This window comes from Hyperoodon ampullatus, assembly GCF_949752795.1.
Source record: "Hyperoodon ampullatus genome assembly, chromosome: 1".
Classification (NCBI taxonomy): Eukaryota; Metazoa; Chordata; class Mammalia; order Artiodactyla; family Ziphiidae; genus Hyperoodon; species Hyperoodon ampullatus.
Window position 1 is genome coordinate 169,816,772 of NC_136914.1, and position 19,403 is coordinate 169,836,174.

At 44.4% G+C, this 19,403-nt stretch overlaps 1 protein-coding gene across 1 annotated transcript; it reads right to left on the minus strand.

Moving 5' to 3' along the window:
• Window positions 1-446: 446 nt before the first annotated feature.
• Window positions 447-17,764, minus strand: QDPR (quinoid dihydropteridine reductase; the record flags this gene model as incomplete). Its single annotated transcript, XM_079709710.1, has 7 exons — window positions 447-1,126; window positions 3,627-3,710; window positions 4,740-4,848; window positions 8,854-8,994; window positions 11,729-11,825; window positions 15,312-15,404; window positions 17,666-17,764. The coding sequence occupies 7 exons, from the start codon at window positions 17,762-17,764 to the stop codon at window positions 1,021-1,023; spliced, it is 729 nt and encodes a 242-aa protein (XP_079565836.1). The 3' UTR covers window positions 447-1,020.
• Between the last annotated feature and the right edge of the window lie 1,639 nt (window positions 17,765-19,403).

Below are 19,403 nucleotides of genomic sequence, written 5' to 3' on the forward strand. Positions count from 1 at the left end.
ATTTTACCTCAATAAAAAAATTTTAAGAATTGAAAAAGAAAACACATGGTAAAAGCCTTTATGAATAGCAGCCATCTGGTGACTGGGTTCTGGGCTTAGTTCTACCACTTACTGGCCATAAGGATGGAAAGTCATTGCTCTGGGTCTCAGTTTCCTCATCTGTAAAATGATGGGGTACACTAGACCACTAATTCTCAATCAGAATGGCCGGTATCATTCACGTGGGGCACTGCTTCTAAATGCACAGGGCCATCCCCCCAGCTTCAGTTTCTGATACGCACAAGAAGGAAACGTGCCTCTGTCACTGTGCTGAGAACACTTACTTCAGGATTTGAATCCACCCCACTTTTCGAGAACGTCAGGAAAGACCACTAGCAGCCTGTGATTCTAGTACCTTCATCTATGACTGCTTATAAGATACGTTTTGATTAAAGAAGACAACACAGTAAATGAAGTCCATTTATTAAGAAGATAAACTCCCAACAATCACAAGTAGTTCTCTTGCACACTTGGCAAATGCACAGGAAAAAGGTACCTTAACAGAGTCCACAGGATTTTGCTTACACTACAGAAGGAGTTTTATGGCAGTTTAATTCAAGGCTACAAAAACTACGGCTGTGACATAAACATAACATTCAAAAATAACTCAGGGTCCAAATGTCCCTGACCCAACAAATCTCTGAACTAGTCAGGTTGACACAGCCACTGGCAGGGACACAGAAACAGAGCCTCAAAATCAATTCAACATGACGCTGAAGTGGAGGGGGCCATCCTGAGACCTCCTAAATTCCATGGTTAACACAGACTGACAGTGCTATCTATCTGTGGGCTCCACATGTTTTTATTTCACATAAACCTATTACACTGTCCTAGGAGAACAAATGCACATTAGATGAGAGAAAGATAGGACTCACTGTCTCGTACCACGAACAGGACTACAGAAAATGCAAGGCCGGATGTGGCCACGCTAATAGATTAATGACTTTTCTGACAGGCACCTCACAGGCAATGAAACGTAGCTTAAAAATACGCTGGGGTAAGCTCCGTCCTTCCCTTTGTGGTTACCACCTGGATTAGGCTTCCTGAGCTTGGTCGGTTTTTCTCTGTGATCCAGTCATGGAAGGTTCTAGAACAAAGAAGAGAAGCTTTACATTTTAAAAGGAAAAATCTGGACACATGCTTAGAGTCACATTACTGGTTGGGCGGGTGGGGGGTGAGGGCACAGCAGCAGCTGTAAAAAAGCCTCTAAGGTCTCATGGACACACACTTAGGTCCCTGATCATTTCAGAACTTTACTCCTAATTCCTGAGTGGTTAGATTTGGCAAGGTTTTTATTTTGCTATTTTTCTGCATTGTTGGAATCCTTTATAACACGGTGGTACATTTTATGTGAGTAAAAAAAGATTTCAATTAGTTCATTCTAAGAGACAGACATGGGCACAATACTTGACACTTAGTTTATATCACTTCCCAGAATTTAAGAAGAGAAAAAATTTTTTATTTTTTTTTAACAAATATTTGTGGAGCACCCACAGCTGTGCCAAGCAATGGAAAAAGATGAAAGAACAGACTATTACAATAAAACGCGTTCGGTGTTGGAATGGGGCATTTAATAACCAACTCTGTGTGGGGAGGGGCAACCAACCATGCCTGGGGAAGATGGGAGACCTCGTCTAAGAAGAGAGGAATGAAAAAGGGCACAAGGAATTCACAAAGTTTAACAAGTAGCTGATCGTTTTTAAAATATTTACTCTTGGTGCTGAGTACACCATCCCCTCCAACAAACCCCAGGTGGGGCCTTGGCCCTTCCTTCGCCGGAGAACTCTCAGGACCTCCCGGGATCTTTAACGCCGATAAGCAACCTGTTGGACCACAGCTGATGTTCAGGTGTCCTGTCATTCGAGTTCCCCCTCTGGGGGTTGAACACATGAAGGGAAGTCACGCAGGCTCAAAAACCCAAGCGCTGCTCCAACAACCTGAAGTACTGTCATGTGTCCTGAGCCGTCTCTGGGGGCAGGGCTCAGGCGACAGCTCTGAAGGAGACCAGTCACAGCTGGATGTGCAGAGGCGTATGTGTTACTTAGGCAGGTTAATAAATGGTCTTACGTCGCCCCTCCTCCTCGTCAGCCGTCTGGAGTGGGTGGGAGAGAACGCCATTCTAACCATGGACAGCCAAGAAGGTAACATGCTCACAGACATTGCAAAGCCAACTTTATGTCAACTTGTCACGTGAGTTTTCAAATACCACAAATGGGTGAGCATGATTTCTGGGGCAAGGCATGGCTGTCCCAGTCCACCCTCTGTCAGTTGTGGCCCAGCACTGAATTACACACATGGCCCCAGATGTTCCATCTAGGGTCCTGGGTCAATGTCTCTGTCAAGAATTGCTGGCAGTAGTGGCCTTTAAAAAGAAACTCAAATGCAAACACCATTCAAGAGTTGTTCCTTCCACAACTTCAAATTTTTTTTTCTTTTGCAGATCTAGCGTTAAGCATGATACCGGCAAAGACAGGAGTAACTGTTGGGGCAGTGGTTAAGACCGAGGGCTCTGCAGCCACACTGCCCGGGTCAGATCCAGGCTTTGCTGTGTGACCTAGGGCAAGTTCCTTAGGTCCACACTCCCCATGCCTCCGAGCCCCCAAACCTTAAATAAAGACGACGGCACCTCCCTCACAGACCTGCTATGAGCATTTAATAAGATCATGGTTATGAAGTGCTTAAACAGTGCCTGGCATGTAAGTGCTATGTAAGTGCTTGTTCCAAACACAGAAGTCCCAAATACCTCCCAATTCCATTTAAATAAGATGTAACCTCAGGCCAGAAGCAAGCTTCTTCTCAGCCCAAGCTTTAGAAACATCCTGTGCAAATAGCCGTCAAAGCGGCTCAGACACTGGCTCTGCTGGGTGAGTCCATCCCCACTCCATGAAGGCAGGGCATGCATCTTATTCCTCATCGTCCCCGGGCCCAGCAGAGCCCCTGGCCCGAGTGGGTGCGGAGTGAACACATGCTTAACACCCCCTTAAATAGAGGAGTGCGGGAAACTGAGATCTAGGCAAACACAAAAGAGCTCACTCTCTCTGTGACCTTGCAGTGCCACCCATACTCACAAAGGGCTGAATGTGATTTCGGGGACAAAGGATGCTTCCTGTGGGTTTGTGGCCTGGCACTAATTCAGGCATGTGGGCCCAGATGTTCCACCTAGATCAGCGGCAGACTCCATGCAGCTACTCCTCTTTAACAGACAGAACACGGTTTACAGGCTCCAGGCTTACCCAGCCCTGCTATGGGTCACACACAGTGCTCAGACCTTGGCACACACTTCCACGTCTTACTCTCCTAACGATTATCACCGACCCCCATTATACAGGCGCGGAAACTGAGGCCTAGAGCAGTTAAACAACATGCTCAGATTGGCCAGCTGGTGGGTGGAGGAGTCAGGATTCAGGTCGGCACCATCAACCCCTCCACCCCCTGATATTGACAATGAGGTGCAAGGTGCCCTCGGAGGTCAGGCCCTCACGAACCCCCTCCAAGCTGATAAGCCAAGATAACACGGGCCTGTCCTTTCTCCCTCAAGAGGCAGAGAATGGAAGCTGCTGAGTCACCGAAATGATTGTGATACTCACTCGACTAGGAATTCCAAGGGCGTCCAGGAGCTGAAGTCGGCCTCAGGCATTGATTTCCTGTTCATCGGTGTGTCCAGGGTAACCCTGCGAGCACAGAGATAAGCGTGTCACGTGTGCCTCCCCCTCAGAACAACAGCTGCCCGGCCCTCCTTGGCCAGGAAAGTACATGGAGAGATCACACGAAGATAATCAGAGAGAGGCCGGGAAGCCATCCACGGTTACAGAGATCACATCCCAGCCTGACTCAGCCAAGCGCTTCAGAGCTCACCCTTCAGGCAGACAGGAACAAAATGAAAGGGCCACGTTTTGCCTTTTTTCTAAAACACTGTCTTTACTAAAGTAAACTGTTCTGCTGTTTATGTCTCCATTCACTCCCTAAAATGCGGCAGACTCATTTCTCAGGTTTTTGTAAGTGTAATCACAATATTCCTTTAAATATGGGGAAAAGACAGCCTCATCCTTCATTTTGTGGCTGTTTTCCATGAAATCTTCCAATTTTCAGCAAGGGAAAACAGAATTCAGATATGTATGACTTTCCCAAGAACCTTCAGGCCTCGGAAATCATTTAAAACAGCCGTGAGACCAAGTCACAGAATCACAGAAGCCCACAAATGAATACGTGGACAGCCCAGTCCCCTAGCAGACAGACATCCTCTTTATAGGAGCACAGCTAAGAGACAAGCCATTTGGTCCTGGAATCCCTCCAGAAACGTCTCCCCGTAGTTTCCCATATTCTTCCCCAAGCTCCCCCTCCCCCATCCCACAAACCTAATACAGTCTCTCTTCCACACCGACCTTATAATGACTTGAAAGACAGAACTACAAATAATAAAATTAAATGTGTAAACTATTTTTTAACAAGGATGGAGGGAGGGACAGAGAGAGGGAAGGAAAGAAAACAAGAAAGAGGCAAGAGAGACCCATCCCATTAGCCAAGCAACCATTCTGGAAAGGCCAGGATAATCCAAAACCTAAACAGGTATCTTCAGGGCCTCTGGTGAATTTCAGAAGCCAAGGTGATGGCACACATGCGCCCCTGGTGTAGAGTGACTCGAGGACACATGTGAACTCTCAGCCGTGGGGCAGATGTGGGGGAGACTCCCCAGCACTTACGGGAGCACGGCGATGGCAGCAGAGCCCGACGGCATGCCACTGTCCTTCCCGGCCAGGCTCTGGCAAAGCTGGTGAACCGCACCCTTGGCCATGCCATAGCCAATCATCCCTGGGAAATAAGGAGAAAGCATTTCAGTGACCACTGGCCGCCACTGGTATGTTCAAAGAACACCACGCCAGGGTCCAGAGGAGGACGGGAAAAGAGAACCAGGGACGTCCATGGAGAGAAAGTGGAAGGGACATAACCTTCTATTTGCCTGGTACTTAACATTTATCACAGAAGCCATGAGGTTAATCCTATTTTTATTGCTAAGGAAACAGAGGCTCGGACAGGGTGAGTAATATGCCCAGGCTCACACACAGACTCGCATCGAGGCCATGGAGAGGTTAAAAGCCAAGCAAGAGTTCTGAACCCTTGTATAGCTTGTGAGCAGCCTGCACACACCCACCCTGGGTGCCCCATGGGTCAGCAAAACCGAGCAGTCATTTGAAGCGCAGGCTTTAGAGTCAGGCTGCGCAGGTTCAAAGCCCAGCTCTTCCACTTACCACTAAAGAAATCCAGGCCGGTTCTCAAAACCTTTCTAATCCTCAGTTATCCCATCTGTAAAATGGGGATAAAGTACTTAATTCTAGGCTCAGGACAGGGTAGGACTTCCATAAGTGTTTCCCATCAAATTAATAGAAGTGCTATGGCCTGGAGTCCAACTCCTTGTTTAAAGTATACCATCTGGGGAAATTCCTTAGCGGTCCAGGGTTAGGACTCCACGCTACCACTGCATGAGGCACAAGTTCGATCACTGGTCCAGAAACTAAGATCCCACAAGCCACGCAGCACAGCCAAAACATAAAAAAATAAAGTATACCATTTGAGCAATTGTGACATATGGGCATACAAGCTACCTATTAGCCTTCCTTTCCTCCCACCAGTCAGCAAATGCTTGCTGACAGAAGTAAGGCATGCTGTCTTTTATTGAAGTACAGTTGATTTACAATGTTGTGTTAATTTCTGCTGTGCAGCCAAGTAATTCAGTTATACATCTATATACATTCTTTTTTTAATATTCTCTTCCACTATGGTTTATTACAGGATGTTGAATATGGTTCTCTGTGCTTCACAGTAGGACCTTGCTGTTTATCCAGTCTATATATTGAATACAATAGCTTATTAGGACAGGGTTCCATCTGAACCCTCAGACACATGGCAAGTGAGGCCTCTCTCCTCTCCAAAGTTCCCCACAGCACCCAGCTGTAGGTGCACTAAATGCAGCTATCACAGTAAGGAAGAATGGTTAATTGCTGTCAACACCCCTCCACCTTCGGAAAACCACTACTTCCAAAGGTCAGCAGTGCCCTTAAAAACCCCAGCAGGCATGCTGTTTAAAGAATAACAACTGAGGAGGCATCAGAGGTCCAGGGGGAGGTGGGGCTCACAGCCCAGCCAAGAAACCAATCACTGAACCACTTCCACAGTAACCTCAAATTGAAAAAGAGGGTCAAGGTTTCAAAAAGTTATTTAGAAGTACAAGAAGAATATTTCACCAAACCTGGCTTCTCTGTTTAATTAGGGGCAGGAGGCCAACAATGGCAGGAAGATCTAACAGTAATTAAAATAAACCAGTGCATGAATCTCATTCGTTCAGCCCCTGTCCCCAGCAAACTCCTAGGACTCTCTCTTCATTCCACTCAAACAGCATGAAAGCAGGGAAAGAAACAAGCAGCCAGCAGCCAGCAGCCCTAATGGTTTAATTCCACAGAATTCTACACAATGCGGGTAAGGGCATCATTGGCAAGATATGGAAAAAAATGTATTTCATTAAGAAGATAAAAACTGTCTTTCCAATTTCAAAATGATCAGTGTCGTCCCTGAGGGCTGATTTCCAAACATAAAACAGATCCTTAAATGGTAAACAAAAGTGATCACCATCACTTCGATACAGTTTATGCTCCAGTGGACAGTCTACAAATACAACCTTGGAAATAGGAGGGTGAGGGTTTTCTCAGTATCTTTCCAAGTGAAAAACTTTCTATTTTTGAACAACTCTTCTTGGGTTTGAGGGACTCTTAAGCCTGTTCATCACCTGCTTTCACAGAGTTCCCCAGATTTTTCTGGGGTCCGAATCAGTTAAAAGATTTCATGACTCAAAAAAGTTTAACAACATCTAACTAACGAGCTGAAAGATGAACAAATTTATTAATATCTGAAGCAAGAGTAAGTGAGAAAAAGTAAGCCTGGAGTAAATAATAATAATAGTTCACATTTACTACTGACTCTAACACCTTTTCTAAACCATTTACATCCACTAAGATGTTTACAAGTCACAACTACCATATAAAGGAGGTATTACTATTTACCTTCATTTTACAGATGACAAAACTGAGGTTCAGAGAGGTTAAGTAACTTGCCAAATATCACACAGCAACTAAATGGCAAAACCACAATACAAAACCAACCCGTGTAGTTCCAGATCCCATAGTCTTAATCAGTATCTGAAACTATAAACAAAGAATGATATTTACAAACCAAAGGCAAGTAGTAGACTGTTTTGTCCTTCAGAAAAATTAGTCTTTCAGTCCTAGAGTTTTTTTTCAATGTCAAACTATTACTCATTTCTCTATTTACTTTCTAGTACCTCTGCTCTATGTCACCTTTAATAAAAATCAGATCTTAACCCAACTAGCATCTAACATATGCATAGCTTTAATCATTGCAATAGCCATGGACTTGTAAGATCACATGCTCTGAGAAACATGATAAGAAAATGAGTGGCAAGAAATTACTAATTTGTAACAGCCTCACAGTTAAGTTAGTTACATTAAAATCGAAAAAAGGTGCTCAAGGTTTCCACCACTTACTAAAGAGATCCCAAAAAACCTCCCCCCTTTTTTTAAATAAGAGTTCAATGTAGGTAGTAGAGATAAGACAGTTTCTGCCTCCCTGTGCTAACTCCCTGACCCCCTGCTTAAATTCTTTTAGCCCGATCCCAAAGAGAGAGTGATGGGTTGAATTGTGCCCCCCAGCCAAATTCAGATATTGAAGTCCTAACCCCCATACCTCAGAATGTGACTGTATTTGGAGATAGGAGTTAAGTTAAAATGAGGTCATTAGGGTGGGTCCTAATCCAATAGGACTGGTATACTTCTAAGAAGAGGAAATTTGGACACAGACACAGAGGGAGGACAATACAAAGACACAGGGAAAAGACAGCCATCCACAAGCCAAGGAGAGAGGCCTCAGAAGAAAGCAACCTTACTGACATCTTGATCTTGAACTTCTAGCCTCCAGAACTGTGAGAAAATACTTATGCCACCCAGTCTGTGGTACTTTGTTATGGCAACCCTAGCAAGCTAACACAGGGAGTACAAAATGCAAAGGGAACTTGGATCTGCATGATGTAACAAAAAAAGCACAGAATTTAAAAATGATCAGGGTTTCAATTCAATGTACGTTTGCAACTTATTTTTTGCATAACCCAGACAAATTACTTACCCTCTCTAAGTTTTAGTTTCCTTATCTGTAAAATGAAAAAGATAATAATGATCTCTACCCCAGGATTAAATGTGAATATATAATAAGACTTACCATGCGCCAGGCACTTTGGACATATTAATACCTCTAACACCTTATAACTACTCTTCAAGGTAGATATTACTGTCACTATATTACAATTAAGGAAACTACAGCAGAAATATCGTCAAAGAGAACAAATGATTTGTTCTAGGTCACACAGCTAGGGTGAAGAATCTACCTCAGCGTCTCTCGCTCTACAGCTCACACTATCCTTGGGACACATGAACACAATGTGACTATTACCTAGCTGATAGTTACTGCAACACCATTCATTCCCTGGGTGCATCACAGATAAATAAACAAGATGAGAGGCTGCCAGATTACAGCGGTCCTTCACCACTGCGAACATGAGGACAATGCAAATGAAAAGATCAGGAGTTTTTCCCCTAAAAAAATCTGGGCCTAAAAGGAAGCAAAATCCATCAAACTGTAAAGCACCTGAGAGGGTAAAGGGCTTTAATAGTCCTCATGTCACGGAAGTGTCCAGCAACCCCAGCAAGCAAGTGTTAGCATTTCCATTTCACAGACAGGGAAATGGAGGCTCACCCGGAGTCCCATCCAGGGCGGCCTTGGCCCCTGCCAAGGTCAGGAGGCCTCCTTCTTTGAGGTGCTTGGTGGCCAGGTGGCTGGAGATGGTCGACGTCCACATGCTCTGCTTCCACATCAGGTCACAGTTTTTAAAGAGAGCTGAGCAAAGAAACACATGAGGTGAGCATTCTCAGGGAAGAAAATGACAGGTGAGCTCGAATCATGGCGCCCAACACTCCAGGAAGCCCTCGCGGCCACTCCGTGTCTACAAGATCTAATACAAACAGCACAGGGCTTGCGGTCAGAGACACGGGTTCGAATCCAGGCCACATGATCACCTGAGTCTCAACTTCCTCACCTGTAAACTGGTAAACGTCAGCCAATAAATGAGGACTGTTGACAAATATGTAGGACTGGCTTTAATTCAAACATTGTCCTACTTTATAAAGGGCATTAGATCTATAATTAGAACCTATATATCTAAGTCAGGTTTTATCTGTAATAAAAATCTCAGGGACTATTACCATTTGGACATAAAGAGGGCTTTTATGGAGCTACATTTTTTTATGGCTGAAAGTTTAATGCCAGCTTTAAAGACTCTTTAAAAGAAAGCTGAAATAACAACCATTTTGCAGTTGTTTTAACCCTCTGGCCTTCCAGAGACGTGAAGAGGAATAAGTGGTAAGGAGTGTCACATCACCAGCTGAACAGTTGTCCCCTTCCTCCCTCACAAGACACACAGAACCCAGTGAAGCTGCACCCATGACACAGAAAGAGAGCCCTCCTGATATAGGAAGAGGGGTCTTCAGTAGGTGACAACCAAGGTACTGCATTTCCCTGCTAAAAAAGAACTACAAAAAAAAATGGATGGACCCACATTTATCACTTCTTGTTACCAAAATACACAAAAGGCCATCAGGGTGTTTTGCCAACCTGATCACCACACAAAATACCAATTTCACATTTAAGTGTGGTTCACAGAAAATCAAGTCCTTTTTAAATGGCTTTGGCTGATAAATGTAGAAGGAATGATAGAATTAGAAAACTACCATTCTCCAATCCCCAATGGGATGACTGACTCAGGTAGAGATTACCAATGGATGCTTATAACCATTAGGTTTTGGGAATTTGGGGTTCTCAAGGTGTTTGGGAACAGGATATTCATACACGATGCCAAAGTACCATCCCATAGGTCACTTATAATTGCAAACAGAAAAATGAACCTTTATGATGGAAATCTATCAGCTTGCCACCTTAACCAAGCATGAAATTTGGCATCACTCTGGATGGAGAAGGCCATGTGACATGGTAAGCTCCCTAAGTGATGCAGTGTGAAGTCCACATCACTCAGGAAGCACTCTCACCTCAAAATATTTAACCTGAATCTAAGCAAGCCTCTACACCTACCTTCCAGTTCACAGGAAATACCAAGGACAGAGGAACAAGGTAAATGATACCTTAAAGAAACAGTTTGACAAATTCAGTGTGGGTGACAGTCTATATGAAAACTGCCCTGGGGGCTTCCCTGGTGGCGTAGTGGTTGAGAGTCCGCCTGCCAATGCAGGGTACGCAGGTTCGTGCCCCGGTCTGGGAAGATCCCACATGCCGTGGAGCGGCTGGGCCCGTGAGCCATGGCCGCTGAGCCTGCACGTCCAGAGCCTGCGCGTCCAGAGCCTGTGCTCAGCAATGGGAGAGGCCACAACAGTGAGAGGCCTGCATACTGCCAAAAAAAAAAACCTGCCCTGGACCTGCCAAGTCTGTCACAGGAAAAAAAAAAAAAAAAAAATTCTAGATTAAGAGACTAAAAACAACAATAAAATGCAGTACATAGGGCTTCCCTGGTGGCGCAGTGGTTGAGAATCTGCCTGCTAATGCAGGGGACACGGGTTCGAGCCCTGGTCTGGGATGATCCCACATGCCGCGGAGCAACTAGGCCCGTGAGCCACAACTACTGAGCCTGCGCGTCTGGAGCCTGTGCTCCGCAACAAGAGAGGCCGCGATAGTGAGAGGCCTGCGCACTGCGATGAAGAGGGGCCCCCACTTGCCACAACTAGAGAAAGCCCTCCCACAGAAACGAAGACCCAACACAGCAAAAATAAATTAATTAATAAAAAAAAAAAAAAAAAAAAAAAAAAAATGCAGTACATAAACCCTGACTGGAACAAATTTAGAGAAAACAACTATGAAAGATATGGAATAAACTGAGGTAATCAGAACATGAGCTGATACTATTAATCTTATAGAATCACTGTTAATTTTCTTAGGTATGAGAATGGTATTACGATAACGTGGGAGAACAGCTTCATCTTTGGAGGCGCATGTTGAAATATAGTGAAGTGTCAAATTACTTTCAAATGATCAACAACAACAAAAAAATACACACACAGAGGACACACATGTAAGAAAGCAAGAGAATGCAAGTATAGCAAACGTTAACAAGTATTGAATCTAGACGGAGGACATAAGGGTGTGCGTTGAACTGTTCTTTCAACTTTTCTGTATATCTGAAAATGTTCATAATAAAAAATGGAAAATATACTCAGCTTTAACAAAAGCTCAGTTTTGAGTCCTTTTGATCTTCAGAATGATCTCTCCATTCCATTCACATCCCCCAACTCCCAGTAATAAGCCCTGAAAGACTGGGGTTGAAACAATGCTAATTTCATTTTGTCTCCTTTTTAAATGTCAATCTCAAGGTCCCTCTGCCCTAACCCCCTTCTATGGGAAGTTTTTTCTTTATCTGTAAAATGGGGTGTTGATCCCTACCTCACAGCTATGGTAAAGCTTCTGGGAGACATACAGGAAAACACCTGACCTGACACATAGTATAGACCCATCCCCACGCACCTGGACAAAGAGAAGAGCAAAATGACTAACTCAGAAAAGGACTCACACTTGGACTTGGCATTGCCCCCAGCCCATCCTCCAGCCACACAAAGGATCGCGTCCACCTTCTCTGCACCCAAGAGCTTTCCAACTTCAGCGGTCACCTGAAATAAAAGGGTTGGGAAGATGCACAAACAGTCAGGTAAACCTCAACAGGCTGACATCTTTACAGTCACCTCCATTTATTTTTCACTTCTTTTTAAGTCGGTTCACAGTACCTGGCAATTAATACTTTGAAAATAAGATGCAGGACCAATTTATAATGGACATTTGGATAGTGAAGCTCAACTACATTTCAGTGTGATTTTTATAAAGCAACCTAGTCTTCTTCTGAACATCTAAAGGGTGGAGACATATGCATCCCTGGAATAAAACAATAAATAAAGTAGGAAAAGTTTTTTTAAAAATCACCTAGGGCTTCACTGCCTACAGCTAGCCTTCTGGTATACTTCTTTGCCGACTTTCTTTGCAAATCACAGAATCATAATCTGAAATAATCAATTCCACTCTCCTGGAATACAAGTATCCCATTAACTGCAACTCCAAGAAAAAAAAAAAGCCAAAGAGAAATTATTTTTTTAAAAAAGCAATAAAAAATAGTCAACGGCAAAATGTTGGTAAATAATGAGTACATGGGGGTCATTTTAATTCTCTATTTCTGTCTGATTAAAATGTTTAAAGTGTTGAAAACATATACATGTCCTTTTGTTACAATTTATTAAAACAAAAGTCTGACAAGACAGACAATCCTGGTCATTACCCATGACCCTTTTCCATATTTTTCTAGAAGGTATCTATGCTCACCACTATACCATATTTTTCTGGAATGGCTGAAAGGACCACAGCCTCTCAATAGCTTTGTTAAGATCAATCTTCTTAAGACTTAACACAATGGTGTTAAGTGTAAATGGTGTAATTCTCCCAGCAGTAACATTTCAGTCTCTGACTGCTTTCCCTAACTATTTCTGAGCCTTAAATTACTTTTTCAAGGGACTTCCCTGGCGGTCCAGTGGTTAGGACTCCGCACTTTCACTACACAGGGCACGGGTTCAACCCCTGGAACTAAGATCCTGCAAACCATGAGGCCCAGCCAAAAAAAAAAAAAATTACTCTTCCAAAGAGACTGCTTTGGCAATGGAAACCAATCTTTCCTCTCCGTACATTCTATACCTAAAGCTTTCATTTTAAGAAGATTCCTGAATATCCCTTGGCAAGTATCTCACCTAATCCTGATTTAGCTTTTGTTGACCTTTCTCCTGTTAGCCTGGTTCCCCGGCTGCCCCTCCCTGATTTCTAAGCCACACCCTGTCCAACAGCCCAGATCCCAGCTACAGGAAATTGGATCATTTCCCCTGACCTCTGTACAGGCACACAACCTGTGCTCTCTACTTTTTAGGGAAGCATGGAGCCCGTACCAACAATGCACCTGCTTGATTTGTTTTCTTACAACCTCTGTCTTTTATTTTTATAATAAAATTTTAACGAGGCATTTTAAAACTCCTTCCCCTTAAATTCTGCTTTCTGCCCAATAGTCTTCTAAAGATTTAGTACTTCTCTCACTTCTTCATCTTATCACTGTCATGGTGAATTTCCAAATCCAGGGGGCCAATTTTACGTGTATTAGGATTGAACTTCCTCTTCTGGAGCTTTAGAAACAAAAACTGGATGTCATGTTTTTGTCCAGAAATTCTTAACTGAGTGACTGGGAGATGAGAAAGTCTCCTACAGGAGGGGTTAAAGATTTTAAAAGCTAAGCTTATAATAACGAAGGCATTTCCCAATCTTCATCGTAAAGATGCACTGTATAGTCAAGACCCAGATGCGGACAACTTCACATTCAAAAAGGGATACAGACATCAGAAACCTGCAATTAAAGGAGCAGGAGAGATGCTGATTACAGAGAACCACATCTGGAGGAGCTGCTGCTATCCAAGCCCAGATGCCTTCCTAGCATTTGGTTTTAGTTTTCATTACTTTATTCACATGAAGCTATTTTGCTGAGAACCAACTTAAGGTACAGTTAGGAGCACAGACATCAAACCCCCACTGCCCAGGTTCAAATCCTAGCTCTGCCACCTACTAGCTTTGACTTTGAGCAAACACCAGGGACTTCTATGCCTCAGACTCCTCATTTCTAAAAGGAAGATAAAATGAGAAACTGTTTTACAGAGATTGAGTTAATGCAAATGCAAATACGGCACTTAGTATGGTATCTAACACACAGCGAAGCCACATCAAGTTTTACTATTAGGTCCATTAAAGACAATAATATCCTTAAATATAGGAAACACTGGGAGCACATTATAAAAAGTAAGGACAACAAAAATCTACATTTTGGAATAAGTCAGCTGGGTTCCTATATTCTAAACTATGCCAAACTGATGCTTTAGGAAGAGCAAATGAGCAGTTACAGTATAGTCATAATTTATTGGGGCTTTTTTGGGGGGGGTTGCCACACTGTACAGCATGCAGGATCTTAGTTCCCCAACCAGGGATCGAACCCAGGCCCCCTGCAGTGGAAGAGCAGAGTCTTAACCACTGGACTGCCAGGGAAGTCCCAGGGTTTTTAAAAAATTTTTAGATTTATACATGTATATGTTTGGAGAAATGGACTGTCAGAAAATATAACAAAATATTAACTGCACCGTGAGAACAGAAATGATTTCCTTCTTCTTTTTGCTTTACTGTATTTTCTACATCATATATGCACTACTTTAAAAATTTTTTTAATTTGTTATAAGAAATAGCTGAGGGGTGGCATGAGAATGATATAAAGCACATCCTCATGCAGCTGGTGGGAACAGCTCTTTCAGAAAGGCAGAACCGCTTAAGAGCATCTCAGATATATACACCAAGATATCCATCAAATTGTTAACAGTGCTTCCGTCTGGGTGGGGGGAGGTGACACTATCACAGAGAGAAAGAGGGGTATTTCACAATTTACCTATATATTTGTATAGTTTTGTTTGACTTCCTATTTTACAGTAAGCTTATAATTTTATAATTAGAAACAATCTGCTTTGTTAGTATTCTTGCTTTGAACGGGGGGAGTCCACTTTTTAGAATGTATGCTAAATAAATAATCAGATAGAGACGACGAAGTTCACCACAGTATTCTTGATAATGGTGAAAAAAGAAAACCTTGCAAAAAACTTAAATGTATAATTAAGTGCAACCTAAACAAACTGTGACCAATCCACACAAAGAAAAATTACATGTCAACACAGGTATTATTAACTGATCTGAATAAGTATCTAAGTTAAAGTTTAAGTTTAAAAAAAAAAGCTGACCATAACATATAAAATACGAATTTATCTCAACTTGTAAAACTAGTAACATATAGTATGCATAGTTTATAAGACAAGAAAATGGGCCAAAATGTGATCTAACTACTGAGCTAACTAGACATGAATTATGGGCTATTTATCTTTGTGGTTTTTTTCATTTTTTCCAAATTTCCCTCCATGAGCACAAATGGCTTTCATAATTAGAGAAATAATACCTGAAAAAAAGGAAGAGCACACAGCCGGTGGAACCCTATCCCCAGCATTCCCCTACCACATGCACGGTAGGGCCTTCTCTAGACTTACCTGGTCAGCCTGCTCCGTAAACGAGTCTGTCATTTTAACCAGGACGCTGGCACTGGCCTCTTCATTCTCCACGACATCGATGCTGGCGACCCACTGGATCAAGGAGAAAACAGCTTCGGTCAAGAGACAGTCAGTTGTTAAAGATCCATGCCCAGGAACTCGCGGAGTGGAGGCACATAAGAGGCTTACATGAAAACCCCCTAGAGAAAGGATCTAGCAACCGACCTCTCACACTCTTTGAAGGGCATCTGATCTGGCTTCAGCCAGTGTACCCCTTACTGAGCCCCAGGCTAGCCCATTCTGCTCCCAAACACCTCTTCCTCTTCCACTCTCACCTCTGAAAGCCAAACCTTGATCGTGCAGAGACCCCCTAAACCAGGGGTCTGCAAATCTTTTCTGTAAAGAGCCAGAGAGTAAATATTTTAGGCTTTGCTGGCCATACAACATCTGGTGCAACTACTCAACTCTGCTATTATAGCTGGAGAGCAGCCATAGACAACAGTAAATGAATCAATGAATGAGCGTGGCTTGTGTGCCAATTAAACTTCAGACACTGAATTATGAATTTCATATAATGTTCACATGTCACAAAATACTACTCTTCTTTTGATTTCTTTTCAACCATTTAAAAATGGGGAACTATTTCTAGCTCTTGGGCTCTATGAAGAAAGGTGCCAGGCAGGATTCAACCCACGGCAAATTGGAGTTTTCCGACCATTGTCCCAGAGCATAAAGGGATGACTGTGGGTTCAGAAATCAGATCAGGCTTTGAATCCTGGTTCTGCCCTATAGCGGCTTTCTCGTTCACCCACTCTGCAGAGGTTCCTCACCTGTAAAATGGGGGTTGTCAACAATGAATGGTGTTAGTGTGAGAAGTAAATGAAATGTAAGATTCTACAGCTGCTGGCACAGGTGACACATGGTTCTTACTCAGAAAGCTCCAAGGTCTGGGAGTCTGAAGGTCCCAGAGATAAGCATCTCCATCACAAGCTTTGAAGAACACAGCATCCTTTCAAAACACTCACTACTTCTGTGTCACAGCCATGCGGGATACTGAGACAAAGAAAAGGTTCTATCCCCGCCCTCCCAGAGCCCCCAGGAAGGAAGGCAGAGAAAGACAGGAGAGTCACAGGTAAATCAGCTCTGCAGATTCACCAAGTCAAAGGGCCAAAGTGCCCCCACCGGGAGGAAGCACAGCCCTTGTGTCTATAATGTAGGTGGATACAGGAGCCCTGTATTAAAGTTACAGGAAAGAGCAAAGGAAACTAAGAGTATGTAGGAGCACAGTGCTTGGCCTTTGGCTGGCAGTCCTTAAATGTTCCCATTGTCACCACCATCCACGGCTGCAGACCTGGGAAGATACCCCAAGACAGGTAAATGGTGGGAAGGTGATGTATTTCGAATCCTTCAAAGCATATTCCTATACCAGACTGTGAGTAAGAAGAAAACCCTGGCACCCTTTCTCTCTGGTCCCAGCGCACCCTTGCTCAGGCTGCTGCTAAGTAAACACCCTCGAAAGCTCCCCAGAGTGGGGTCCCTGAGTAAGAAACAGCTGCAGCGAGAAAAAACTGTGGGCGTGCGCGCGGAGCCCTGTGGCTGCTGGGGTCAGGGTCCGTGACCCTGCCACAAGCTCGGCGACAACCTCGTCTCTTCCTTGCTGCTTTCCGGGGAGCGGCTACTGATTATGCAAAGTAGTAGAAGTAATCTTTGCAAAACAAAAGGCATTTGCGGGGCTTCAAAGTATCACATACAACGGAAGCAAATGGAACAGGGGTATATATCAGTAATATATATGTATATATATCAATAATAGCTAAGATTTAAATAGCTTTTACCACGAGTCAAGCAATTTACAATTTATGCGCAACGACGCCATTCATCTCATTTAATCTTCGTAACTCCCCTAAGGGATAAATACTATTATTATCCCCATTTTACGGATGGGGAAACTCAAGTTCGCTGACGTTAAGCAATCCGTTCATGGTCATAGGGGCTAGTAACCCCAGGCAAGCAGTGTGATTCCAGATCCTTCCCTCTCATTACCTCTTCCTCCGTCTCTGTTCTTTCTCGAGTCATGCCAGACTTTCCGGGCCTGGAAGAGGCCGACGGAGCAGCCGCCGCATGCCCCCGAACCTTTCTCCTTGGAGAGCAAAGGCCCTGCACCTCGGGCCCCGGGGTACGCACGCACTCGGAGACAGAACAGACGTGTAGACGTGTGCATACATGTGCAAGCACTCATGTCTGGGGGTGCTCGGGGGCCCGCAGCTTCCTTCCAGAGCGCGCTCCGGCGCTGCACCTGCAGGCCCCTCTGGGCCCCAGTCACCACGGTGCCCGCCCGCAGCCCGCCGAATTACCCAGTTGCGGGCGCGGAACGCCTGCACGCATCGGGAGCCCAGCGCGCCCCTGCCGCCGTACACCAGCACCCGGCGCGTCTCGCCTGCTACCGCCGCCATCCCGCTCCTCCGGCTCGGCTTCCGCTGCTCTGAAAGCGCTGAGCACGAACGTGGCGCTCCGCCCCGGCCGCCTACCCCGCCAAGAGGGACAGCGCGTCGGCCGCGCCCGGAGCCGAGCCCGCTGCCGCCGCCTAGCGCGCAGCCACACTCGGCAAGCAGGGCCGCGCCCCCTCATCCCCCGCCCGCTGCCCCGCCCCAGCCCCACCCACGCACGGCGAGAAGTGATCTCCAAGTGCCATTTCATTTTAGTTTGCACAACAAGCCTATGACAAGTTAGGAAACTGAAACAGGAGAGTCTCAGCCACTTGCCCAGAAGAGTAGGAATTCGAACCCAAGTCTTTAACAGGGTTCTGCCTAACCACACCTCCATTCAGCCTGGAGGAGCATGGGCTTGTTGAAGATCTGTCGATTCACGCAGAATTTTTCGAAAGATAACTGCTTAACCCCTAAAACACCAAAAATTGACATAGGTCCATCATTTGGGGCAGAGATAGGATGCAAAGGTATTACACATGGCCTGCCTTCTCAAAGCGTGCTTCATGTTACAATAAGGATAACGAATGTTATTGGTCACTTACTAATGTGCCAAGCACTCTCCTAAGCCTTTTATAGGTATTTTGTTGTTCATTACCAGAAAAACATTTGCTATGTCAAGGTTATTGTGATGAAGACAGCTGTTGCATTTCAAAGACCTGATCTCCAGCCCCAACGCTGACATCCAGTTTTCTCAGGAGAGAAATGTCTGGAATAGCACATCCCCTGCCTACCACAAAGGGTTGCCGCACCATCAGGGGTGAGCAAGCATACGGTAAGAGCCTTTGTACACCGCACAAGCTGTGGAGACACTTTATTTTCATTGCGGAGAGACCACAGAAGTGAACTCCCAGGAAGAAAACTGTTTCCATCACCATGTCTCTCTGCCCCTCTGTGCTCTCCAAGTGAGATTCCCAGAAGTCCTGTTGGTTAACAGGGCAACCTCCTGAACTCCCTCCAGAGCTCTGTGACCAAATAAGGAATTTCAGTGCCACTTCTGCCCCACTTTGCCCCCAAAGCTACTGACAATGACTGTTACCAGTCTCACATGACGTGAAGTTGACATTCAGCAATAGACTAAAAGTTAAAATTTTAAAGCCACAGTATAAGATAGAAATTGTGGAATATTTCATTCCTTGTGCCAGTAAATCAAAAGAAAAAGGTCTGCACTCTTAGGAGAGACAAAGACCCCAGCAGGGTGATGGGAGATTATTATTTGCTAACACTTTAGAAAAACACTTTCCTTTCCCGTTTCAGGTGACACAACAGGTGGGGGCAGGGGGGAAGGGTGGAGATAAAGGGGGGCTGTAAGTGATGGGGTCCAGGTTTCCCCAACAGTCACAAAGTGACTCTGACTCAGGCTGCAATTTTATCCGCAGCAGATTAACCCAGTGATAAATTTAAGAATCATAAAGCCTTGTTTACACATTTCAATTAAAAGGCTTGAGAACAGAGGTCATTTTGTGGTATTAATAACACTTCTAGGGATTCTGACAGCAGTGACATTTTAGAGAAAGAAATGCCAGGGCATGCATCAAAGAGATCAACATTTGATACGGCGCATTGTTGGCAATGTTCAAGTGCTAATCATTCCATTTTTGTTTTC